The 27535-nt window shown below is 42.5% G+C and overlaps 1 protein-coding gene across 1 annotated transcript; it reads right to left on the bottom strand.

The window, feature by feature from the left end:
- Positions 1–1429: 1429 nt before the first annotated feature.
- On the bottom strand, positions 1430–25793 carry taok1b (TAO kinase 1b). The gene is made up of 21 exons (XM_015961504.3): positions 25620–25793; positions 14837–15096; positions 14596–14667; positions 14066–14167; positions 13928–13973; positions 13698–13794; positions 13502–13615; positions 13332–13423; positions 13142–13235; positions 6549–6630; positions 5774–5941; positions 5330–5536; positions 4485–4619; positions 4163–4399; positions 3959–4087; positions 3792–3875; positions 3477–3596; positions 3161–3400; positions 2854–3066; positions 2568–2750; positions 1430–2115 (listed from the first exon to the last, which is right to left on the bottom strand). The coding sequence occupies exons 2-21, from the start codon at positions 14966–14968 to the stop codon at positions 1603–1605; spliced, it is 3060 nt and encodes a 1019-aa protein (XP_015816990.3). The 5' UTR covers positions 14969–15096; positions 25620–25793; the 3' UTR covers positions 1430–1602.
- Positions 25794–27535: the final 1742 nt, after the last annotated feature.

The following is a 27535-nucleotide window of genomic DNA, read 5'->3' as shown; positions in this document are numbered from 1 at the left end:
CTCAGTTTCAGACACTTATTTCTTTAGCTTTCTAAAACTTAATTATAGGCCTGAGTGTTTTTTTTTATCTTCTTCTAAGAACTCGATCAGAAAAGGTCAATCGGCTGTAATGTGGTGTCAGTGTAACACAGCCGATGCAAACGAAAAGGCTACACCCAACTAGATTTCAAATGATGTGCAAAATCATTCTCGCACTAGAAAACAAAACTATGTTGCTTGCTGAATCTGACCTAAAGGCGAGTTATTCTCAACAGTTCAGCTGTAACAATGTTCGTCTAACTGCTGCACTACTTTGTGTCTTTGTCGTTTAAATTTCCATATGTTCAGATTCAAACTGTACAATATTAACATGGCGGCTGTACAGTTCACCTCGGATAAATCGCAATGTACAATCTCTGCAATTCACAATAAGACGTTCATCTCTAAAATCCTCTATTTTGTATAGATTTATATTATAAACATTTAGAGCTTTTCGTTCTCCAGTCAGAGGCCGGCATAGATGAGAAGACTCCGGAGAGAAAGGAGCAGAAGGTGGAGGGACGCAGGGAGGTCGGAGGCCAGGTGGTGACGCTTCAGTCGTCAGGGGGGTGAAGCAGAGTGGGAGGTCAGATCGGGGGAGGAGGGGATCACAGGGGCACGACAGCAGAGATCACAGCATCACCCCTCATCAGTCCACTCAGACACTCAGCAGAAGCTCCTCCTCTTCACTCTGTTTCTTCTTTTACAATTATATTTTATTATTATTTTACCCAGCGATGGCTCTGTGTGGTGTTTTCTTTACACTTTTCCCTGTTCATGCATCCATCCAACAGTCAAGTTTACAAACGGCTCGACTCTAAAATAAAAATCTCTAGCTTGTGTGTGGCTGAGCTCTGCTTGACTACCAGGCTCGGCTCTGACTAGAAGAATCTTCCATCACCAAAGTTAATAACCGCGATCAAGTGAAGACGGTTTATTTTTGCTGAAAATCCACCTAGTTGTGGGCCTCATCCTAGCATTCTGGATGAGAGACAGGGTGGAAGTCTGTGGAAACCCGGGAGCCGATCCGATCAGGCTGAGGGTGAAGGAGAAACTTCTACTTGGTCACTAAGTGACTCAACACTGCACTGAACTTAAAAATACTGAACGGTATTGTGGCATGAGCGGTTATTTGAAACCCAACACATTCCTCTTATGATCGCCATCACCGTCGTGACTCCTAGAGCTCTAAAGCAGCTGATTGGACTTCCTGATTCTGATCCATGCTGCTCAAACAGTTCGCCTTCTACTACCAAAAACACTGATAGTAACTCATGACTTCCATTTTCCATCTTTTCCACTTTTCTGTTTTACGTGTGATTTTGTCAAAAGCTTAGATGTGGAAAAATGACTTCAAACTAAAACTCTGTGGGGAACACACCAGCGAGGCCATATGGCAACAGAGGCGTACGTTAGCAAGACAGAGAAAACAGAGAAAGCTGGAATGAAAACTACTCAGTGGCACAATGGAAATGAAAAAGCCCTCCGCCGTCTCAGCCTCCACTCCTCTAGGATTCCACAGTGGAAAACCCTGTCTCACTGCTGTGGTCAGAGGTGCATTGTGGGAAACGACAGGACAGTGTTCTAAGTGTACGACAGGGGTGACCCATTGGAGATCTGAGAGGTGATGCTGGCGCTTCTGCTCATGCCCTGTTCGTTCCTCCCCCCCGATGACGTCCTCCTCGTAGCCTGTGGGCTGTTCTTCACCCCTCCTGCTCCTCCCTGACTGCTTCTCTGACTACCTCCTCCAGGATGGTGGAGGCTCCAGGGCGGAGGACCACCGGACAGCATGGGGTGACCCCAGGGCTGCTGCTGCTGTGAGCTGGAGCCTCCCTGGTGGTGATGACTATGGTGGTTGCCGCCTCCACCGCCTCCTCCTGGCCACTGGCCACCGCCCTGACCTCCCTGGCCTCCTCCAACTCCTCCTCCTCCCCAGCCTCCTTGGGAGTCAGGAGCCAGGTTAGTGAGCACCATGTTGCTAAAGCCTAACCGCAGCGACTCGGAGTCGAAAGCCTCGATCTCTCGGGCCTGGCGCTCCAGCAGGGAGCGGATTCGTTCCAAACGCTCGTTTTGCAGGGAGAGCATTTCCTCCTCGATCTAGGGAAAAAAACATGAATACATATCATGATCAGAACTCTGAAAGGTGTTACTACCCCCTAGTGTTCATTTGTAGAAGACTATCTCCACACTGTGCACGTCTTTTTAGCACCTTTATCTAACAGTTGAAACGTCTCCCAGCCTTCCTAAGTGTCTAGAGGAGTGAGTCATCACTAAATTAAACTGATCAGCTGTGTTCATGATCTAAAACATGCAGGAAACATGCTGACGCCAGACAGCAGCATCAGGTACCTCAGCTCAATTTTTTCTAAGTCTCAGCAGACTGGCAACTGTGAAGTTGCACGTGCGATATTCTTGCCACATGGGGCAATAGGGGCTGAGTGGCCTTTCATTAAACCTGTAAAGGGTCATTTTAGCACATACTGGCTCAAGAAATTTTAAAAATATGAAAAAAATGTTGCTATTTGTCCCTTTTAATGACCCAGCCTTACCTTCTGCTCCAGTAGAGCCCTCCTCAGAGACACCCTCTGCTCCAGCTCCCTCCTCTCCTTATCATGCTGGGCGTCTGTTTGCATCTTGATCTTACTCTGGTAGGCATTGAGCAGCTCCAGCTCCTGCTGCAGCTGCATCCTCAGAACCTGACACTCCCCCTCCTGAGCCTCATCCAATCGCAGCTGAGTCAAAAAGAGTCAGAAAATGGTTTCTTTACAAAAATTATGTTTGTATTTTTACTTTAATCCAGTACTTAGAGAGAAATGTGAGAACTCGGTGACTCACAGCCTGTGTGGAGAGCATTTCGTTGATGGAGTGGTCGTACTGCTCGGCCAGGATGGCCAGCTTCCTGGTCTGCTCCTCCTTCAGCCTCTTGAGCACGGCCTTGTGCTCAGACTTTGGTGTGGTCTCGAGCAGATGGTTCCTGAGCGCCTTGTACTGCCTTGTCTGGGTTTTACACGTCTCCTGGAACTGCTTCTTAATCTGCAGCTCTTTGGACTAAAATAGAAGAATATACATATATGCAGTGAGCAGAACTACTGTTAGGGTTTGTGTTTATGGTTTCTCTAAGGCTGCAGGACATTCTTTGCACCTTCAGGCTCTTGGGCTGCTGTCGGACCTCCATGACGTGTTTGCGCCTCAGCTCCCTCTCTCTCCTCTTGTTGTACTCGAGCTGGTTGGTGAGCTCGGTCTGGTGCTGGGTCCGGATCAGCTCGGCCCGGGCCCTCTGGATCGTTGCCAGATGCCTGAACTCCAGCTCCTGCATTGACTCGTGATGTCTGAGCAGCATCGCATGTTCTAAGTCCTTCTGAGTTTGCCGCTTGTTCAACTCCTGAAAAACACAAAAGGTTGTTTTTTTTAAGCCCAAAGTAGCAGAGGAAAGGGAAGATTCTTGTGTCTCTGCTGACCTCTCTAGCCAAATCCTGCTCCACGTTGTGTCTGGCGATGAGGATCCTGCGTTTGAACCGCCGACACTCCAGGTCCAGGTACTGCCTTTGTCTCCTCAGCAGGTTGGCCTCCTCCTCTGCCTGGATTTGAACAGATTACAGAAAAATATTCAAACCTTTTTTTTTAAAAAAAAAACTCAGAAGTAGAAGCTAACTCGTTTTTTTCAAGTGAAGAATTGGAAGTGGGGTCAAACATGAGCACGCACGGTTTTGCATTTTTTTCAGTCTTGATGATTTAAAAAATAACACTCCTGCCTTCTGTTGAGACACACCGACCTGGAAATGCTGAATGTTTTCCTTCTGCTTGGACAACCACTCCTGCTTCTCTTTTTTGGGAGTTGATTGGTTCTCGCTCAGTTCCTGCAGAGAATTTAGCATCATACAGATTTTGATTAAAACAGTGATGATTTATTTTGTTCTTGTAGCTAAAACCTTTAGATTACCTCTTTAAGCTGTTCCTTGCGGAGTTTATATTCCCTCTTCTGTGACTCCAAAAAGCTACTGAGCTCTTTCTTCTGCTGAACCTGAATGTGCTGCTGGAACTTCTTCTCATCGTTGGCAAACGTCTTCAGCTACATCCCAAAACAACAACAATGATCAGTGTATGCTTCGGTGTGAATTGTGGGTGTGTTAAATTGATTGTGTACATCTTTCTCGAGGGCTGCCTGGTGTTTTTTAAGCAGCTTCTCCATCTCCTGAGTGAAGTTGTTCCTCAGACTCTCCAACTCCTTGTCCAGCCTCAGTCTGTGCTCGTCCATCTCTCCTTTCAGCTTGTTCTCCAGCGCCATCAGGTGTTTCTGATGCTGCCGCCTCATGCGTTTGTACCCCGACATCTGCTCCCTCAGTTCTGAGTCCTGCTCATGCTCCTGCATCTCACGGGTCACCTGCAGGATGTGGAGGCCACCATGTTAGTGTTGCTCCAGGAAGTAAAGGCAGTGCAATAGATGGAGGAGTAAACTAGCATCTCACGAGTGACGCTGTGCGTATGGTAGCAAAGTGCTCTCTGTTGCGATAGTGCTTCCTCGGAGGCTGAGCTGGTGTTGCCTGTGGCTCAGTAGGTTGACTGGTGGCTGCCTGCTCTGCAGAGAGACTCTCCTCTTCCTCCTTGTCGGTAAAAAAATTGTCACAATTATAGAAAATGAGTCCAATTCATGAGTTTTAAAACAAACAAAAACATACATGAATTGGAAAACAGGTGTTGGTGCTCCCTCTGCTGTCGTCTAATAGCATTAACTGGAAGGTTGATGCAGTTTCCTTGGAGACGTGCTCGTGTGTGATCAACAACATGTTTGTTTTACTAGAAGCTAGAAGACAAAAGTAATTTCACTGTGATGTCCAATGTGTGGCCTAGGGGCCATTTGTGGCCCAAAGAGGAATTTATTGGGCCATTCCCATCTGTACCGGGTCGGCCCGGGCCGGGTAGCCCCAGTTGGCCCAAGCCTGGCCCGGTTGATTCCACACATCCTTGTCTTAAGCCCATGTGGGCTGATTCTACCCACCAATCAGAGGCTTGCTCTAATGGAAGGTGTGAATTTGCTGTCAGCAGTGGGTGTGTTGGCCCTGGTCGGCCTGAAGCAGACCCCCTCGAGAAGAGGGCTGAGAATGAGCCTTGGTTGGCCCGGAAAAATACCAGGCCACCCAGATATGTAAACAACCTACGCTACCCGGCCCGGGCCGACCCGGTACAGATGGGAATGGCCCATATATGGCACCAATTAAATTCCTAGAATAATTAATTTTGTCTTTCAAATCTTCACGCTTATTACAACAAAGTGTAAATCCCTGTTTAATTACATCAGTCTCACTCCACCCACCGGTTTGAGGTGTATGACAGAGCTGTTAGACATGACTGTGTGGTCTCCCTCCATCAGGTCAAGCTCACTGCGGCTGTCCTGCGCTGCTTCGTTTAGGCTGTTGACGGAGCTACTCTGGGAGCTGGCGCTGATGGACATGCTGGGGATGGACTGATTACTGCCGACGCTGTTTACTGTCCCTGTACGACCTCCGCCCAACTCCAGGTCCTAGAGCAGAGTGGGAAGAGTACACAAGAAGGACGGCGAGGGAGAGAGAAAAGACAGAGAGGGGACAAGGGGAAGACCGAAAGACACAGAATGCACAGGAAAAAGAGACATGCACACAAACCAGTGTATGCTTAATCATTTTCTCTGAATGAAGGGGAAAATAAATCACTATGGCAACACAAATCAAATGTTTTGTTCTGCTTTAGTCTTGATTTGAACTCAGAAACATTCACACACCTCATCTCCATCCTGGACTTCTGTGGTTTGTCCTTTGTGATCCTCCTGGAGGAGGATCTTCTTCATCTTGCGGTACTGCAAGTTATCCAGCTCTCGCACTGCATCCTTGGTCCTCTGAATGAGATCCATCAACACGGAGTCTGGGCGTTCACGTTGCAGAAACGCATGCTTCAGGGAAGGAAGAAAAAACATAATTAATTTACAAGTTACAGAAGGAAAACAACAGAGCAACATGAGACTCAACTGAACTCATTTTGACACTATTGTGTAATTAAACATCTGATTTAACAGAAACATTCTGGAGTAAGATCATTTTGAGATGTGCACGCATAAACGGGACACATTTAGACATTTTTTATGCCTTTCCATCTGTAGCTGATATATCAATTTAGACAATATTGCACAAAATGTTATTCTGAGGGAGCCATAATGAGACTCTGATAGTTGCAAATTTTGATCAAGATGGCCGTGTTGGACACAAATGTTTAAGAAAAAGAGACAGTGAGCAGAGCTTCTGTTCTCCACAGCCTCCATTAGCAAGCGTGAGCCTAAGTGTCATTAGCGGGATATGTGACAGCTGATCAGTTACCTAACGGTGAGTGCAGAAGTCACATCTTTACAGTAATTACATCTGTCTCCTCTCTACTGTGTATGTATGTATGTATGTATGTATGTGTGTATGTGTGTGTGTGTGTGTGTGTGTGTGTGTGTGTGTGTGTGTGTGTGTGTGTGTGTGTGTGTGTGTGTGTGTGTGTGTGTGTGTGTGTGTACTTACACCCAACATGTCATCAGAATGTGGTCTGTCCTGTGGGATTTTCTGAAGGCAAGAGTCAATAAAGTTTCTAAAGTAATCCGTCCTGGAACAAAGGTCAGAAGACAGCAGGTCAAAACTTAGGAGACACCTGGAGCCTTGATCAAAAGATAATCATCACATTTTAAGTGATACCATTTCTAGAAATAATGATTTCATGTCAAAAATTAAAACAACTTTTAATTGTAATCAGGTTTTTAAGGGATGCTTTGACTAGTTTGAAGTCTGTAAACAATAATAAATAATATGAAAGTTCTTTTCCTTTAAAGACCAAGTTCACTTGTTTTTTCACACCGTTACGTGCCTTGCCCCTTTTCGGCCACAAGATGGCCTTAGTGGCCTTTGCCTCGCCTGTCTCCCGGTGCCCAGCTGTCTTTGATCAGAAATAATTACTAGACAGCTTTTAAAGGCTGCCCCACAGCCATCAGTTCTCTGAGAAGGTACAGGATAGTTTAGACTCTTCTGGAGTTTAAGCTATTCTCTTCTCATTGCTTGATCTCTTGGTAAATTTGTTATAGTTAGTCTTTGGTGCTCTCTGTTTTTGGAATTTGGATTTGGATTTAGGATTAGACAATTTGGTAATTTGACGTCGGACTGGCTTTAGACTTTGACCTCGGATCTCCCCTTTTGTATTTATCAATGTATTACTCTCGGTTTTCTTCCCACCCCCTTCTGGGGTGGCGCTTTTCATTTCTCCTTTTTTGTATATAGTATTGGCTTTTGGGTTCTTTGTAAATATTTCACTTGTTTCTTGTAATAAATCCTTGTTTTTAAGCGACACTGCACTTTGTTATTGTTGAATCCACACACCACATTTATTACTCCCCTCCTCATCTCTCCTAGAGCCGGGGACGTAATAACGTGGGGGCTCGTCCGGGATTTTTCATTATTTACCATCTTTCTCGACTTATTTTTAGGTGTGTGTAACAATATTACCATTACGTTTGTGTCCCTTAGAGGCGGAACATGGCAACCTTCGACCTGCACGCATTTGTGGCGGCTCCTTCACGTCGGCTTCTGGAGAGTTGCCGCAAAGCCAATCTGCAGCATGTTGCCGCCCATTTCAGTCTCCCCCTTCCGAAGCAGCTCACCAAGGCAGCTCTCGAAAATTGTTGGTGGATTATCTGGAAACACAGGGGCTCCTCCCTCCGCCATCTACTCCTGATGTGTCTCCGCCGCCCTCGGATGAGGAAAAGGGCCAGCTCATCCAGAAGAGGGAGACCCTTGCGTCAGCTCCGCCCTCCTCAGCTGACCAATCGCCTCCAGCTTCCGTCTCGCCTGGAGCTAATCCTGCCAGCTCACCGCTCACCGGAGCTCGGCTAAAACTACGCCTGGCTCGTTTAAAAATCGAAGCTGAGGAAAAGACGCTGGAACGGACCCTTCAACATGAAATTGAATTAAAACGTATGGACACCGAGGTTCGCAGTTTTAGCAGTTTTTCTTTAGGATTGAGAGGAGATGCAGGAAGATAATAAACAGACAGGACAGAAAAATAGTAAAATAAAAACAAGTTAGTTTTTGTACCTGGTGGTTGCAACAAACAGACACCACTGAAGGTAATCAGAAGTGAGAAACAGAAAATGAAATAATTATTTTAATGTTTAGAGCAGCAGGAACTCAGAGAGGCTGCAGGCGCATCAGTGAGTTTGCGGCCGCTGTGCAGGGGGAGAGGGGAGAGGGCTGAAGTTGGATGCAGAAACTACCGTTGTTAAAAGAGATGTGTTAACTTAGAAAATGTGGGCGCAATTTTAATTGTCAAAAACTCCAGCGAAACTACTACCCCCCCGTGCTGCTTCAGGTGTATGACGTCATCAACGACTAGTCGAAGTCGACTCGATTTTCATTACTTGACTGTCGACTTTTAAAATAATTAAGTCATGCAACCCCTATTACATACGTATATATACAGTTGTGGTCAGAAGTTTACATACACTTGTAAAAAACATAATATAATGGCTCTACTGAGTGTCCCGTTATTTCTAAAACTCTGATTTTTCTCTGATAGAGTGATTGGAACAGATACTTCTTTGTCACAAAAAACATTCATGAAGTTTGGTTCTTTAATGTCTTTATTATGGGTTAACAGAGAAAAGTGATCACATTTGCTGGGTCACAAATATACATACAGCAGTGCTAATATTTGGTTACATGTCCCTTAGCCATTTTCACTTCAATTAGGCACTTTTGGTAGCCATCCACAAGCTTCTGGTTGAATCTTTGACCACTCCTCTTGACAGAATTGGTGAAGTTCAGTTAAATTTGATGGCTTTCTGACATGGACTTGTTTCTTCAGCACTGTCCACATGTTTTCAATGGGGTTTAAGTCAGGACTTTGGGAAGGCCATTCTAAAACCCGTATTCTAGCCTGATTTAGCCATTCCTTTACCACTTTTGATGTGTGTTTGGGGTCATTGTCCTGTTGGAACACCCAACTGCGCCCAAGACCCAACCTTTGTACTGATGATTTTAGGTTATGCTGAAGAATGTGAAGGTAATCCTCCTTCTTCATTATCCCATTTACTCTCTGTAAAGCACCAGTTCCATTGGCAGCAAAACAGCCCCACAGCATAATATTCCCACCACCATGCTTGACTGTAGGCATGGTGTTCTTGGGGTTAAAGGCCTCACCTTTTCTCCTCCAAACATATTGCTGGGCATTGTGGCCAAAAAGCTTGATTTTTGTTTCATCTGACCACAGAACTTTCCTCCAGAAGGTCTTATCTTTGTCCATGTGATCAGCAGCAAACTTCAGTCGAGCCTTAAGGTGCCGCTTTTGGAGCAAGGGCTTCCTTCTTGCACGGCAGCCTCTCAGTCCATGGAGATGCAAAACAGGTTTGACTGTGGACAATGACACCTGTGTTCCAGCAGCTTCTAATTCTTGGCAGATCTGCTTTTTGGTGATTCTTGGTTCACTCTTTACCCTCCTGACCAAATTTCTCTCAGCAGCAGGTGATAGCTTGCGTTTTCTTCCTGATCTTGGCAGTGATGAAACAGTGCCACGCACCTTATACTTACAAACAATTGTTTGCACTGTTGCTCTTGGGACCTGCAGCTGCTTTGAAATGGCCCCAAGTGACTTTCCTGACTTGTTCAAGTCAATAATTCGCTTTTTCAGATCCATGCTGAGCTCCTTTGACTGTCCCATTGTAGCGTTTGTGGGCGTTTGTATCCAATGAGACCTATTTACCTGGCCTAAGAGAAGTCACCCGCTGTAGTCACTCATAATCACTCACAAGAAGTTAAGAGGCCATGCTATGAAGCTCAGTTCACTGACACGTTTCTAAGTCACCAAAATTGCTAGTTCATGTTGCTGTATGTATATTTGTGACCCAGCAAATGTGATCACTTTTCTCTGTTAACCCATAATAAAGACATTAAAGAACCAAACTTCATGAATGTTTTTTGTGACAAAGAAGTATCTGTTCCAATCACTCTATCAGAGAAAAATCAGTTTTAGAAATAACGGGACACTCAGTAGAGCCATTATATTATATTTTTTACAAGTGTATGTAAACTTCTGACCACAACTGTATTTGACTCAAGCTCATCAAGCTCCAGGCCTTTATTGGAAGGAGGACCAGAATTAGAGGCAGGCCTCAATTTTTATTTGAGCAAAATTAACTAATGGTTCGCTGGAGTTTTGACAATTAAAACTGTGCCCACATTTTCTAAGTTAACACATTTATTTTAACAACGGTAGTTTCTGCTTCAGCCCTCTCCCCCTGCGCAGCGGCCGCAAACTCACTGATGCGCCTGCAGCCTCTCAGAGTTCCTGCTGCTCTAAACATTAAAATAATTATTTCATTTTCTGTTCCTCACTTCTGATTACCTTCAATGGTGTCTGTTTGTTGCAACCAGCAGGTACAAAAACTAACTTGTTTTTATTTGACTATTTTTCTGTCCTGTCTGTTTATTATCTTCCTGCATCTCCTCTCAATCCTAAAGAAAAACTGCTACCTGGGTTCATATATATTCACCTTTGAACTGCAGTTCTAAAAGATTTACCAACCGTAAAAACAGGGGAGTGCTCGCTGCTCGCCGGCCGCATTATGGTTATGAAGTTCATCATTTTCAGCTCCACACAGCTGCCCCCTGCGCACAGTAACACCCGTGTTGAAAACGCCAAGGTCGGGTGTTCCTCAGACTGTTTACATTCCAGGAGAAGAGTCCGAAGGAGAAGAAAAATGCTTTTCAATAATCAAAGTACTTAATTTGTGATTAAAGCTATTCGAAACAGATGTTGATCAATAATAATCAAGTGAATGATCTGTGAAATAAATATGTCATGATTTATGTTTAATGAAAACAGGACTATTGCACAGACAGACTGATCCTCATCTCCATAGAAACGCATGACACATTGTTCCAACCAGTCAGAGCTTTCGGCTGCCGCAGGAGAATCTGGCTTGTTGACTTAAAGTGTCCAATCCCGTTTACTGAAACTTAAAACAATTCAGAGATATAAAACAAGGCAACGCCATTTTAAGCTCAGTTCCATTTTGACTTCAGTTCTAGTCACCGTCATCCTAAAGCAAAGCACAGCCTGGCCAGATGTGTTTTCTTCTTTAAACTAAGAACTGTGAAGTTGGAGATGTTCGTCGTTTAACAACCAGACGACATCCTTTCAAAATAAGAGCACCTGCTGACGCTGCCGATCGGTACCGGGGTCGACCCTTCAGACGGGCTTTGACGTGCTGCGACCGCTGCTCCGACAGCTCCAGTACACATCCGAGGTCTTCAGACCTGGCATTTCCTGATCTACCTGGGAGGCCTCCACTGGGTACGTACACGGCAAAATAGCGGCTCATGTCATCACTTTATAAGCCTCGTGATATCTAGTCATAACAAAGACTACCAGATTCAATGACGTCAGCCTAAGGAGTCTGAACCAACCACACACACACACACACACACACACACACACACACACACACACACACCAACACAACATCCAAATCCATTTTCATCCATCACAGAGTTAGTCCTGGTAGATTGTTTAGAATTTATAATTAAGTAATTAAAGATTCTCAAACGATCCCAACTCTCTCTCTTTTCTTGTCTCAAAGTCAATACAGAGTGTTTAATTAAACTCCCTGATGATAAAAACAGCCTATTCTTCTGATTATAAAAAGTGATCTACTTACAGTGTATTAAAATACAACTCTAGATAGTTACATCACTCTATTCCGTTACAGTGAGGTGCGTCACCGAGGACAAAACAGGTGATGCATCCCGATCCACAGCAGTGAAACGCATCAGGCACAAATAAAAGAATAAAAGACAGAAAACATAAAAGGAAATGAGCCGACATGAACGATCGCTTGTTAAATTAGTTTTTGAGGTGGCGACACCTGATTTGATAATGTTACTGTGGCTGTGCTCAGGACGCAGATGTCTGGAGCGCGTCAACAATCAGAGCTTTGCATGCACAAGCTGGTTAAGGTTAGGATGGGGGTGAGGGGAAGGTTAAATTGCAAGAGGGTAAAGGTCACAATTTGATTAAATGTCCGTTTTACGGCGGGTGTCAGTACCGACGCTCTGGCACAGCGCGTTGCCTCCCGACCAGCTCCCGACGCGCAGGAGCTTGTCACCTGCTGACAGCAGGCTGCTGTCTTTTCCGTGGACTGCATCTTGCCGGTCATTATCACGTGACAGCGACTAGTTGATGACAGGCATAAAAAGTCACTATAGAGCGGTGAAGTCGACTAGTGACTAGTTCATACAACCCCTGCTACTGCTCCCCAGAGTGTTCTGCAGCATAATCAGCACGTTCTCTTTGAACTTGATATCAAATTTTTGCCTCCTCTTCGTCTCTGCACGGTTAGTTACCCTCGCGGTCTATCACTGGCAAATCAAAAGTGAGACGGATGACACAACCGCCCCCCCAAACTTGCTTGTTACCACATTCCACCTGGGTTACACGGGTTAGTGCTGCGGCAGTCATGCTAACGGGACTCACCTGCTGGAGTCCAGAAGTATCGGTGCGGTTCTAAATGGATTTATAGATGTAGGTTACTATTTTAGATCAAACCTATGTTAGTTAAAAATACGCGTAGGACACGGACATGTGGCTCAGACCTTTAGCTGCAGCTGTAAACGCAATTTTCTGCTTTAATTAGGAACACGATAGTAAACAAAATACAGTGATTTACCATGCTAGCAACAGCAGCTACCAAGCATGACGTGTGTGAGTGACATATGCAAAACACAGTTCTTCACTGCCTGGAGGAGAGAATTTTGATATTCTGTAATGATTTATGACTAAATTCCTTAACAAAATGAAAAACTGAACCCAGTTCACATTTATATAGATGGTAAAGTGTAGTTATACAGTATTTCTACTATTTTAATGCTAAGTCTGGCCACTACCTTTAAGACAGGAAATGGGTAGAAGAGTATTTTCACTGTTAGTCTGCATGTTAAACCCAGAGTGATTGATCATATTTCAAAAAGATAAGTAAAAAATGTTTTTTCAGTGAACTTGGTCTTTAAATAACCAACTTTGGGAGAAGTTTTACACTATGTAGTTTTCTTGTTGCATTGCTAAGGCTCCTCACCATTCACTGGACTGCAGGGTGGGGCTTTCATTCTGTGCTATGTGATATAAGGCACTCATCGCATTCATGTTAAATAATGGAGGTTTCCTCTCAGCTGAGAAAAGAAACAACAATCAACCCTTATTAAATTACACAATTGCAGACTTAAATCTCAGAGTTACATTGACTCTACAAATCTGTTGTCACCTACCTAATTCTATACAGGTGATCCCTAAGGACCAGACATCTACCTTCCCATCGTACTGGCCCTCATCCATAGCTAGAATCACCTCCGGGGCCATCCTGGATGGAGGCAAAAATCAGGGGTTTTGGCAGACACTTCAAATTTGGATCACATTAAACGTTTACACAATCACTTACCAATATGGCGTTCCCACAAAGGAGTTGGCAGGTGAGGCAATGGAAGCAGAGCCAAAGTCAGCCAGTTTGACTTGGCCTGGTTCAGTCAGCAGGATGTTGCCTGCTTTTACATCCCTGAGAAAAACAAAAGGAGTCTGAAAAAATAGTAATTTTTTTCTGAAATTATAAAAAGCAACGCAGATATCGGACCCCTTACCTGTGGATCATATTGTGGGAATGAAGGTAGGCCAGTCCTTGCAGAGCACCGTGTGTGATGGCAGCAATCTCAAGTTCTTGTAAAGGTTTTTTATGAACTGAAAGAAAGAAAAGTGGCAGACAGGATTTATCATCAAGTGAGGAGAAATAAAAATGTCTGTGTGGTTTTTCTATGAGCTCTGTCAGCATGGGATGTCTTATGGATGAGTGCAAAGCTTCCTTTGAGCTCACCTTCTAGTAGGTCAGAGGCTGAGCCAAGGCAGTACTCCATAACAAGCTAGAAACACATGAAAATATCAATTATAGTTCTGTAAACAGCGCACACTGCAGGCTTATAACAATGTCATTCTGTTCCTGTTTATATCGTACCCATGCTGTGTGCTCACGGAGGTAGCAGCCTTTGTATTCTATACTGTTGGGGTGACGAATCCTCTGCAGAAACTTCACCTCCTTTATGATGTCCTGCCATTTCTGTGAAGAGATAGACACGCGTCATGTGGTTTTCTGCACTAGAAATGGTTTAATGTGTCTTTAAGTGTACACACAAGTGTATAATCCGTTAAGGGCTAATCTGAAATCATCAGCAGTGATCCCACATGAGATATATTCCTGGAACAGACATTTGGGGATTTAGATTTTTACAGCGAAAGACCGCAGTCATTGCAAACATCTGCGTTTAACAGCTTCATGATGAGTGGTCTAAAAATTGACATTTTTTTAAAGGGAAAATCATTTTCATTGGATTCTAAATCACTTAAATGATGGTTCTTCATTCTTACAAACTTTACATTATGACCAAACTTCATTAACATAAAAACAGGGAGGAGTTTTAATTGCTTCCTATATAAAGCGAAAACTAAGTTGTGATTTGTTAAATAAATTAAAACCACTCTTCTCACCTCATTAGACTGTTTTCCACTGTAGGACATCTTTTTAATTGCCACCACCTCATTTGTTCGCAGATCTCGTGCCTAAAACACACAGAGCAGGATGCTTCAGATAATACACACATTGAAACACTGACTTTCTCTAGATTATTCTTATTATTTCAGTTTTTAGGAATTGAAAAGTCAAGAATTAGCTCCATGTTGTTAAAATTATCTATTGTGTCCACGCATTTCATGGTGGTGTAAAGCGTACAAAGTAGACAGCGCCAAAGCTGCCATGGCCGATCTCTCGGAGGTCAGAATAAAGCTTCTCCGGGTCTTCCTTGAAGAAAAGCTCTGCCACCTCAGGATCCTTCAGGCTCCCTGCCCTCACAGAGGCAGGCATCCTGGGTTTTGTAGTCCCCTATCACCCACACGGAGGGGATGGGACTATCTGGGCGCTGAGCTACACCAAAGCAGCTGAAGATTCATTTGCAGCTACGGGTGAGCGCAAAGACCAAAGCACATCAGCACCTAGACGGACAGAAGACAGAGGTTTAGAAAAAAAAAAGAATGGGAAAACACACTCACCCTTCTGTGTAGGAAGAAGATGAGACAAGTGAGATGAGTCAGAAGGCCAGATTTTAATATAAAAAGCTGTGATACAACCCACTTCCACAAAAGAACACAGTCACACACAACACCATTTCATGTTTAGCTAAACTTAAAGCCTGTCTGGTTCTATGGGTTCATGTTCAAACACGCATCCAGTATCAGTTTTAATTAACCATCTCTTGACTTTATTATTAATTCATAATTTAAACAATTTTGGAATTGCCACTTATCACAAAAACATCCCATTAATGCTCTAAAATCAGCGGACCATGAAGTTTAAGAACCATCCTCTGAACCCAGTTCATTCATTTCTGTAGGGAGCCCAAGTCATGCCCATCTACTTCTGGACCACGGGTACCCGGAAGAATGAAAAAATGAATCAAGTCAATGGGGCTAAAATTTTCTAATCCCGTTTGTCATGTGCCATGGATTTGATATCTGTGAATTTTGATTCTGCGGTGACAACACATTTGCAACGTGCCGACTTTTAGTTTGTAGTCATAAGAATTACAAACTTTTACAAGTGTGATGAAACAGACTTTTTCTCAACTGTTACCCTCTCAACTTTTTGCTAAACAAGGAGTAAGTTGTTGTGGACTAGCTCATGCTAGCCAAACACATTCTTCCTGTATTTACTTCTGGTTTTCCCATCCCAGATACATCTGACCGATAAGCTGAATGTACGTACATGTGGTTTGTAGTGGAAAAACTAAATAAAATAAAAACACAAGAAAAAACAACTAGTTAACAACATTATCATCTAGTCCAGAACTAACTAAATAAATATGTGAAAACACCCCATAACAATTTACAAACTGCAGCATTATCAGTGGTGCATCTGCTACAGATCTGTAAACTACCAGATTGGGAAGGGGAATGCAAATACCCCACTTCTAGGACTGATTTGGTGTCCAGCTGCTCACATTAATGAGGAGTTGGCTGGACAGGAGAATCAAATTGGATGCAAGTTGCTGCTGGATTTTGCTCCAATCTCTGGATGAAATTAGTGAATTATTTATGTTGTACACACTATATGTCATTTAAACATACCTGAAGTAGGGATTTCATCATCTGTGGGTGTTGGCATGGTTCCAGATAACTGTTGCTTCTACATGAAAATTGTCTGTTTTAGTTACTGTTGCAGGTGTGACTGAAATCTTTTAGAAAGCTTTTAAACTTTACTATGCCACAATGCAGCTGTATATTTACACAGACCGCAACAAAGATTTCAGTTCTTTCTTTGGAGTAAAACAAAACTAACCATCATTCGTCACAAAAAAATCACTCTGATAGGACAAAAAAGTTAATCTATTCCTTTCCATCCTTTTGGTAACAAGCCCCAGGTTGAGAAGGCAACAAAGTCAGTGACTTGATGTAATTTGCTGGGTTCCTTATATAGGAAACATTTTTTCTGATTGGCTTAATGAACTGACCTGAATTGGAATGTTTATTATGTGAAGTGCCTTGAGATGACTCTTGTCGTGATTTGGCGCTATATAAATAAAATTGAATTGAATTGAACAAATCTAATCCAGACAAGAAAATAGGCAGGACATGTCTTCAATATTTCTCCACTAAAATGTGCAAACATAATATCTTGTAGTAGTACTACTTTCAGTAGATCAAACTTGTTTCTAGTTTTTTGTCTGATAAGGGTGGCCGATGACACATTTCATAACAAAGCACCAAGGCTAGACGTTACACTATTATACTAGCAGCACATATCAGTAAAAGCTGACAACCTGCTGTACCAAAACCAGGGTGCAACGTGCTTATGTGTGTGTGAAACGCTCTTAAAATATGTTTATGGTCTATGTACAGCAGTAGCTCAGGAGGTAGAGCCACGGGTTGTCCAGTATTTGGAAGGTTTCAGGTTCATTTCCAGCTCTGACCAGAGAATGCTGCTGTTGTGTCCTTGAGCAAGACACTTAACCTACCACCTTGCCTGCTGGTGGTGGACGGTGTGACCAGTGGCGCCAGTAGTCGGCAGGCCTCGCCTCTGTCAGTGCGCCCCAGGGCAGCTGTAGCTACATCATAGCTCATCCCCGCCAGAATGTGGGTGTGAATGGGTGAATGACTGTATTGTGAAGCACCTTGGGGGGTTGTAGGACTCAAAAAAGTCGCTATACAAATACAAGTCATTTAGTTTCGAAAGCCTAACAGATTAATGTACCAAATAAAAACACCAATAATTCAGTTGACATTTCTTTGTTTTTAACTCCTTTGTCATCTTATTTTGAAAAGCTGAAGTGCAGTTATAGGCAATGTTTGTGAGAACAAATTGCGGACGTGTTTCAATAATGTCCAACAAAAAACTTTAAATTGAATACACTGGCCAACATGTGACTTCTGTTAACTTGCCAAAATAAAAATAACTTTCTTAAAACCACAAACTGCAGACTGACTGTTGATAATTTGTTCTGAGTCCGTGACAAAGACATTTTTGTTTGATAATCCAGACATTGGATGGATTGACAGACAGATGGATACATGTGTGAGCATTGGTCGATATACCTCTTAAGCAGAGCTGATTTAATTTTAAAGTCAGACACATCCTCAGATTTCCAGATAAGAAGTCTGAATATACGATCTCTGAAGGAGGAGTTTGCTGCTACTGTGCTGCTAAATCAGGTTCAATCAAACTTTTCATTTACAGTTTAAATGAAGATGATCAGAAATGTTAGTAAAATGCAAAAAAAAAAAAAAAAAAAAAAAAAAGACTGCATGCACATTAGATTTTGCTGGTGTGTATTAGCAAGTTGCCATTGGGTTCGCAGCACTGGTTTTAATTTAGCTTTCATATATTTTATTTTTCATATTTTTAAGTTAGATGTTTTATTTGTAGTCTAAAGTTGTATTTATTTTATTTACATGTACATTTCATAAATGCTCTAAAACCGTATTCTCACATTACATTTTCTATATTTAATACTTGGTCAGTTTTTTTATTTCTTTGATTAGGTTTGGTTAAATGTTTGATTTTTATACTGAACGTGTACAAAATTTAGATTCAAGTGTTGGTTGTGTTGAAAAACTGATTTAGGTTCAAATTTTGTGCATTCACTGTTGTCATTAGTGACATTTTAGCATGCAAATATGGTGAAGAAAACATCTCAAATTGGCCATGAACATCTGCCCAAAAAATCAGCAACACATATCGGCTATATAAGAACTCACATTAGTCAATCTCTAATTCTAAGAGTCACAGTCACAGTTGCATGACACACAGTTGCACTTCATATCTAAAAACGATCATTTTCCTATTTGTACAATGATCCTTCAGCAGTCAGAGCTAGCTACTACAGTAAACGCTCAAACAGCCGTCTGAACACAGACACGGTTAAACGTTATTCTGATGATATCTACGTGCTAATGCTAAACGCTAGTCCAGCTCATCAACATCTCCAACATGGCCTAGTTAATAACAGTTAAACCACAACAAATGACCACTATTTAAAAAGTTATTTAATTTACTGAAACCAGACTAAAAGTGAACAAGATGAACCAAAAATAAAGTTTAAAACAAGTCAACTTCATGGTTATTATCTGACATGTTGTTTTAGTCACTTTGTTTTATCTGGACTTTCCAGATACCTGAAACCAAGTTATGAAACTCCTGCGAATCCAAAAAATACAATTATTCGTAACTGAGCTTATTTTAACCCCAGACTTTTAACCAAGTTTTGACAGACGTCGAAAGACTGAATTGTTACAGAAGGACATAAAACAACTCAATAATAAATAAATCCAGGCACAATAAGCCCATTTCTCTTTCTCACATGAAAAATGAAACAGAACACCGAGCACAAAATCACAAGACAAAATCTGTGAGAAGAGCTGGACTGTGTGACGTGTGTGTGCATGTGTAATTACTCAAAAGAACGGCGTGTTCAAGAGGGGGAAAAAACACTAAAAGTTATTTTGCTTTACTGCTAAATCAAAGATTCTCTCCTGCTGAATTATGTGAATTGATTTGCTCTGCAACATAAAATAAAAAGACTAATGAAGAGGGAAGCTAACACACAGATCTAGAAGTGCAGTCATGAAAAAGAGACAAAGAGATGTGTGTGTGTGTGTGTGGGGGGGGGGGGGCATAAATAATCAAATAATTTATTGATTTCTAGTGTTTCTTCCAGCTGCGCATGATCAGCTCCCAAACCAATCCTGCAGTTTACTGATTAATTTTTTTATAAATAAAACAAAGATTTGCTAAATAAAATTTCAAACAAAGTTTATTAAAAGCATGCTTTTATTTTATAGAACTTAGAAAAAAAGTTTGGATTATATTTATTTAATTAATGCAAAGCAGCCTTAGCATTTACTATATAGATGTATACATTTCTCTGTTTCTATGTACAGTATTTGCTTTCTGAGTGTCTTAACAGGACGCTTAATGCTGCATTACTAAATAATTCAAAATAGAAATGCACTTAGGTGGTACTTATAAACTTCTCAGCCACGTGTAACTGCTCCTGGTCCACATGAAATATTTCTTAGCTTCTTCCTACGAATTGTAACAGTGCACCATTCTAACAACAGCATGATGATTATAAAACATTTATGATCCTAATGAGAAAAAAATCCCAGAGATGTACATCATTTATTTATCCTAAATAGAAAGCCATAATTAGGTGCAGTGAGGATAAACGAAGATGAATTAAAAAATAGTGACTCCATCCAGGAATCAGCCCATAATCTGAGTGCTGGTATTAGCTTACTCATTAATCATTAGTCAGATGCTCAATAAAAGCAACATTACAGCTGTTCACCAAGCGGAAATATTAAATTCATGGCCTACATGAAAGCTGTAATCTAAATGAACCACTCCAGAAACAAATCAGCGTGTTTACGTGAAGTGTCAGAAAACCGAACGTTGCTGTCACTGGGGTTAGGGTAAGAGTTAGTAGGATTACAACTACGTCAGTCTAAAATACCTGGCCTGTCAGAGTATCCCAATCTGACTTCAATAGGTGCTTCAATAGAACACCGGCTCCACTTTACTCCACTCCGTGCAGTCAGCCCCAGCCTGGCCATGTTAACTGCACGCATCCTTAGGAATGCTGACGTGACTCAGCATATGTGCGGCCTCCAAAATTAGCACGAACAATTTGCATGAAGATATCAGTGATGTCATGAGTACATTTCCGAGCACGTGGGTGAGACAAAAAAGGCGCAGAGAAGTTTGCGTTGTCTCCCTTAAATTAAACAAAGGTGGCCGTGAGCCGTGTTGCTGTTGGAGAGTGATATTGCATCCTGTCCTGCTGTGATTGTCCTGGCGCAGCTCAAGCCTGACTGCACTGTCCATGTGTGTGTGTGTGTGTGTGTGTGTGTGTGTGTGTGTGTGTGTGTGTGTGTGTGTGTGTGTGTGTGTGTTCCTCAGAGAGAGACATAGGCAAAGAGAAGGCTTCAGCTACTTGTTTACTCAACAGTATCCAGAATGATAATGAATCGCGCACGCAGAAAGCCCCTGCTGGCTGATTCTATCCTCCAATCAAAAGTAGGGTATATTGTGTTCACATCTGGGTATCCTATGTGTTTTCCGTGCTCAACCAACCATTTTTTCAAACCTCCCCTAACAAACTGCTTCGAGCTGAACTGACCCAACACACCCATTGCCAACTGATTGGCCAGCCAAAATTCTCTCCTACGGTTAGGGGGAGCCTCCAATTGGTGGGTAGAATCAGCTAGCAGGTGCTTCCTGCATGCACGATTAATTATCATTCTGGATGCTGGGGCTAAACGTCTCCTCTGACTGTAACTCAGAGCTGCTGCTACAGCCGCGGCAGGGCGATGACAGTCTGCCGTGAGGAGCACACAGCAGTCTCAGTGAGTGAGAGAGAAAGAGCAGGAAGCAATATCAGAGTCTCCAAAAGCAACACTGCTCAGGCCGCTTTTGTTTACTAATTAAGGTGGATACTAATGGGCCATTCCCATCTGTACCGGGTCGGCCCGGGCCGGGTAGCGTAGGTTGTTTACATATCTGGGTGGCCTGGTAGTTTTCCGGGCCAACCAAGGCTCATTCTCAGCCCTCTTCTCGAGGGGGTCTGCTTCAGGCCGACCAGGGCTAACACACCCACTGCTGACAGCAAATTCACACCTTCCATTAGAGCAAGCCTCTGATTGGTGGGTAGAATCAGCCCACATGGGCTTAAGACAAGGATGTGTGGAATCAACCGGGCCAGGCTGGGGCCGACTGGGGCTACCCGGCCCGGGCCGACCCGGTACAGATGGGAATGGCCCACATGACTTCTCCACATGTCTTTTTCCCTGCCCACATGCTCAGACATTTCCGCATTCCCGAGAAGGCTGTGTGAACTAGGGTTGTCACGGTAACCGGTATAGCGGTATACCCCGGTAAAAAAGTTGACAATAAAAATAACCGTCCAGTTTTTAAAAAACTAAATTATCTCGGTGGGTTTACCGTGGCCGCGGTTTCAGCGCGGTGACCCTTACCAGCCACCGTCGCTTCAGCTGAAGTTCCCACGGTGCGCACACGCACTTTTTAGTTTGCAACGGCACCAAAACTTTGAAGCTGAAATAATGGTCGAAGGAGGAGACGGCAGCGCCCAGGACATCCATCAGCCCTCAAAGAAGACTAACTCGGAAGTATGGGCATATTTTGGATTTCTGAAAAATGCTGAGGGACAGTTAATAGAAGACAGCTATCCCGTTTGCAGAACGGGCAGGAAACAAGTGTCTGCAAAAGGCAGCAACACTTCGAATCTAATGGCACATCTGCATGACCATCACCCATGTCTCTACAGCCAGTGCAAGGTAAGATAACATTAGCATTTTAGCTTAAATGCATGACGTGAGGACTTTTGGCTGAGGGTGAATGCAACGAGTCACTATATACTGCAGCCGCAGCGCCCTCTGCCAGCATTTAAACCGTGTCACGGACACCCTGTTGCTGGATGAAGCATCTTATTTGTTGATGATGAAGAGAAATATACAATTAGTTCCTTGTCATTGATTTGTTTACTTATTCAATGCAATTTATACTTGAACATTTGGATTTGATTACTTAGTGTAGTAGTTATTTTAGTAATTTGTTTAAAGTGGCTATTTATTTTATATACATATTTTTTAAGGTTGACTTGTACAGTGCTCAAGTCAAGTGTGGACTGGAGTTTTAGATTTTCATTTTGATAATGAAGAAAACAAGTACATGAGAAAACAAGTGGTGTTTCTTTGATTTGTTTAATTATTGTTTATGTTTTGAATGTTTGGATTTGTATAATTTAAACCTGCACTGACTACTGTAACATGTTCCAGAAAAAGAAGCTATTTGTTCCTTTACTTGTGAAAAGTTGCACTTTTGCTAAGGCTTTGTGTTATTTTAGGTTTAATAAACACTGTTAAACCTTTTCAAAACTATTTCAGTTTGTGTAGAACAGGACTGTCAATGCTTTCTGAACATATGCAACACCGTTTAAAAAATACCGCGATAATACCGAAAACCGTGATAATTTTGGTCACAATAACCGTGAGGTTAAATTTTCATACCGTGACAACCCTAGTGTGAACAAAACCTGACCGTGAGCAACTGGCTTGATGTTACTGAGACCGGGCTGGACTGGACCATATGTGAATCCACCAACTGCAGCCCTATAAACCCCTTTAATGTTATTATTTACAACGCTGGAGGGTAAAAGAACCATCCGCAGCTGCTATCCAGACCTGTATTTTTGTGACTTAAGCTAAAAAAATAAAACCTAGAGATTTAGATATTACTACTTTAGATCATCTAAGCCAGGGGTGGGCAATCCTGGTCCTTGATGGCAACAATCCAGCAGTTTTTAGTTGTTTCTCTGCACACACACCTGGCATTAATCTGCTGGTGATTAACAGGCTGCTGCAGAGCCTGATGCGCTGCTGAACAGGTGATTCATTCAGGAATCATGTGTGTTAGAGCAGGTAAACAACTCAAATCTGCTGGATAGCGGCCCTCAAGGACCAGAAATGCCCAGCCCTGATCCAAGCTGAAGCAACAAAGGTGCAACAGGATCACTTCTGCGTTGTGTGTTAAAGGATCGCCGTGACACAGTTCGTCTCTTTGGAGACTAAAAGATTCTCTGATTATTCTGATAAGCTCAGTAAACAAATTTTAAAGAATCAAGCAATGTAAAACTCTAAAATTAATTCATAAAAGACAGGAATAAACAAGCACTTAACCCTATTTTAGCTATTGTTTTAAATCCAAAACTAAAACTCAGCTGTTGTATTTAGATTAATCATTAATATGTACAATCAAACCAAGCTGGTTAAAGGCAGCTCCTTGCTTCAAAAGGTGATTGCTATAGAACTATAAATATCTGTATCAGTTATTTGATTAGTCATTGGTTCATCCAACTAAAATAAAAATGAGAAAACCAGGGTGGCAGTCTTGTGTTACAATTATATATCAAGCAACTATCACTGGCTGCCTGACATCTAGACTAAGGACAGCTAGACAGGCTTTGCTCCAGTGTTATAATACATTTTTCCAGGGAGAAACTTAAATCCATCCTGCTGTTTGCTCATATTCAGCACCCACTGATATAAAGTTGGCATGAGGACAAAGATAATAAATAACTGTGCAAAACCTCCTCCTGCGTGTTCACTACTGCTGCATAGCCCTCAGCATCTGCAGACCTTAAAAGTAAACAATAACAGGGCATGTGAAGGCTGAAAAGAATACATGAAGATATATAAAATTAAGAAACGACAAATCAAGGAGATTTGGATCATGCATTTGCTTCACCATTCACTCCATCTGTACAATGTCACCGGGTTCACTCATGAAAATGTCTCTCTATTACTCCTGTAACCTATCCTGTACAGAATAAAGCCCTGCGTAATTCAGGCACGTTTCTAGTTATTACATCGTTACAAGATCTTCCATAACACTTGCTTTTCCTGCATAATGCAGTCACCTTCTGAGCAGCCCATACCAAGTGCGTGCAAGCATTCCTGGCAATAAAATGTTTCTGCTTCTGATAAAGGGTGCAATAAAAACAAAAGACAGGTGGACTGCTGCAGTGTTGACTTCACCGTCGAACCCATAGAAATAGCGCACAGAATATAAAACCCGTGTGGGTGTTTGGGTCCATGAGTTATCAAGTAGATAATGTGAGTGATTACTTCAAAAGGAGCCCATCATCAAATGCAGAGAATGAATATTTTACATATGCATTGCAGCACGTTGATATTCACGTCGTAGATGATTCAATGTGTCACGCATAAGTTAAGCGTCAGTCACAGATAAGACGGGCAGAAAGGTAGCTTGCTGAGTGGCGTCCAATGTTACGCTAGCCTGGCAAGCCAGACTAAATAAATGTATTATTTAGTCTGGCCATGCTCCATTGACGGCTCTCGGTTGTGGGGCGGGTTCTACCGTTGTCTTTCAAATGATTTCCACATTCCACTGGACAATGAATGTGACATACTCTTGTTTCACTCTGTTGCATCATCCCACCCACCAGGCATATAGAGTGCCCTGATTGGCCCACAAAGCGGATAAAGCTCTGTGATTTGTTCACTAAGCAGATAGAGCACTATGACTGGCCCACCATTATGGACCAATCACAGCTCTTTATGTGTTTGAAACCCCTCTAGAGAGCTGTGATTGGCTAGCCAGAGTCCTGGTAGGAGCTGCTGAGGTTCCAATGGAGCATGCCTAGACCATTCTTTGCAAAGCAAGAATTTGGTCTAGTTCACTAGGCTAATGTTACGCAATATCAACACACAAATCTGAGGAATGCGACCAGCGTCAGCGTATAAAAACAGCAATCAGCAGCCGCTGTTCGTCGCTTAAACGCGACAGAAAGGCAAACTCGGAAGAATTGATTTTCTCCTCCCTCTCTGTGTGTTCTGTGCTGTTAACCATAATTCCAGGCCGTAAAACTTACATGCGACATATATGAGAGGCAGGGCGGATGTCACCCACTGAACAAACATCTAATCGTGCAGTTAGTATGTGACTCTTATGACCCTTGAGGACAAGCGAACTTCCCAAACAGACAACCGAAGCAGATCTTTGCTTGACGTGAAGCTACAATGGACAAAAACAAAACCGAGGGAGTGGCTCTGCTTGCAACGATAGTTGCATAAAGCGGATTAGCAAGCTAACATCTCTAGCTAAGACTGGTAGAGCAATCTGTGTCCATTATTTACATCTAACTACTCTCCATAGCGCTCCACCGCTCACATATTTGTATCAATCACGACTGCGTCGCGTTGACATTAACATCAAACTTACCTAGCGAGGGAAACTAACATTTTAGTCGAAGCCACAGAATATTCAAGTTGACATTAACTTTCTGTTAGCTGGCAAATAGCAATACATCTGACGGGCTAGGTTTGGAGGCTAAAATGTGACAAATGCCAGTCGTGGAACAAATTCGCCAGTCGCCAGAAAACGTTAGCTAAATAATAAAAAATAAAAAAGCTGAACAACTCACCTAGCAAAAAGGAATCCGCGCAGGTTGAGAAGAGGATGAATAATCCTATCACCCTGACCACAGCGGCGTAAGGTGGCTAAAAAAAATCACAGACCAGCAATGCAGACAAGCAATGGAGGAATCAAAGCGTGAATTTAATAGCCGGTGTGTTAGCAATGCTAATTTGCTAATCTTACTGCATAAATGCCCTGCCGTAAGTTCAGCCCACTAATAAATCTTTACTAATTGTCCACATTAGCTACATTTGTCTCCTGCCATTCAGGCTGTATTGCGGCAGGAATAATTATTTAAATAATCGTGAGGCTGGCTAAGCTGGCTAACGCCTGCCAACTGTCAGCGCGAGCTGGCAAAAACAACCAAGTCGTTGGCTGCTAACGTCAGGCAGCAAAGTTTCTCTCTTTCCATAGACAGTTCCCTAAAAATGGCGAAGATGAGAATCTCCTCCCCTCCACTGAGAAAGGAGGCAAAATAATCTCAAAAACAGTCTTGCTGCAAAGCTTTGCCCTTGTCAAAAACAATAGGCGTGCGGCAGTGTCTTCAGGGTGACTAGCTGCATCTCTAAAGGTAAATAGGAGTAGGAGCATCTCTCATCTCAGAGCTAAACTGTGCTGTGCCATCACACAGAGATGCGTGGTGGAGAAAGCTTTACCAATAATGAGTGTCAACACATTATTGTTCCTGGGTCATTTGTGGAGTAATCTGATGCTGAACATCCTCTCTCTTCTCTGTGAGTGTTTGGCTTCATTCACTGTAAATCACTGAGTGCCTAACCAGATCAGTCCTAATCTGGTCTCTACTATAAATAGCTAGTCGTTAAAAAAATCTTTAAATCACAGAACAGGAGCAGATGATATGTGTGAACACCCGGTGTGATGGGAGGAGTGGAGTCCTGCAATCCATCCAAGTACACCTTTAATGCAGATTAAAGCTGTTGTTAGGCACTCAGAAAAGATGTTTCCTGGAATATTTCACTACAAATTGTGGTTAATAGCAGTGTGACTATATAAATATATACATTTCTAACTCTCTGCCTATCACTTGTGTTCTAAGCATCTTTGCTGTTATTCCATTGTTCATTTTAGTCATTATTTCACTCTCATGAGTTAATATGACTTTAGAGTGTGCATGACGCCGAACTCCACAGAGATATATGCATTTCTCAGTAGCTCAATCTGCACTGAGAAAGCATAAACGGGGGGAATGCAATGTGCAGCATGGCAGCAGAGAGGTTAAAGATGAACATTCCACAACAGGCTGAAGGCTGGGAGACCAATCAGCTTCGGGAGGAGGATTCAAAGGGTTTTGATTGGTTGCCGGGTGTTGCTGTTGTCATGATGATGAGAGTCAGGGCCAGCCTATGTGGTCTGTATCCAGGCGCTGAAGCAAAGGATATGGATGGATAGGCTGGAGAACTATTTGTTGTCCCTAACAGTGTCAATTTTTTTTATTAAACAAAATAATCAGTTCTTGTTACACATGCTCTCATTTAGTCACTCAGTAGTGTTGATTTGATTTATTTTTAGCAAACTTTCCTCTTGAATATTTGTTACTGTATCACCACAATCAGAATATAATAGTTAAAAAACCTGCAAAGTTGCGGAAAAATGATTGTTTTTATTCAAATGAAAGGTGTGAGATAATGTTTTGGCCTGTGCTGTTTTGTCAATTAGCAGAAATATTAGCAAACCTGCAAACTACAGCATTGGAGTTACAAGCAGCTGTTTGGGCCATCCACAATGGCTCCTAATAACTAGAAATGATTTTTAAAAAACAAACTCATGTTTTAAAATATAGTTATAATTAAAAAATGCAGGTTTAAGCAGCTTTTCAGTCCTGCAATGGAATGAACGCATTGAATTCCCACAACAGAATTACAGTAAACGTGCAGTAATATGTTTAGATTTTTTTGTTTACAT

Source organism: Nothobranchius furzeri, chromosome 10 (genome assembly GCF_043380555.1).
Source record: "Nothobranchius furzeri strain GRZ-AD chromosome 10, NfurGRZ-RIMD1, whole genome shotgun sequence".
NCBI lineage: Eukaryota > Metazoa > Chordata > Actinopteri > Cyprinodontiformes > Nothobranchiidae > Nothobranchius > Nothobranchius furzeri.
This window is presented reverse-complemented; position numbering and strand designations above follow the sequence as displayed.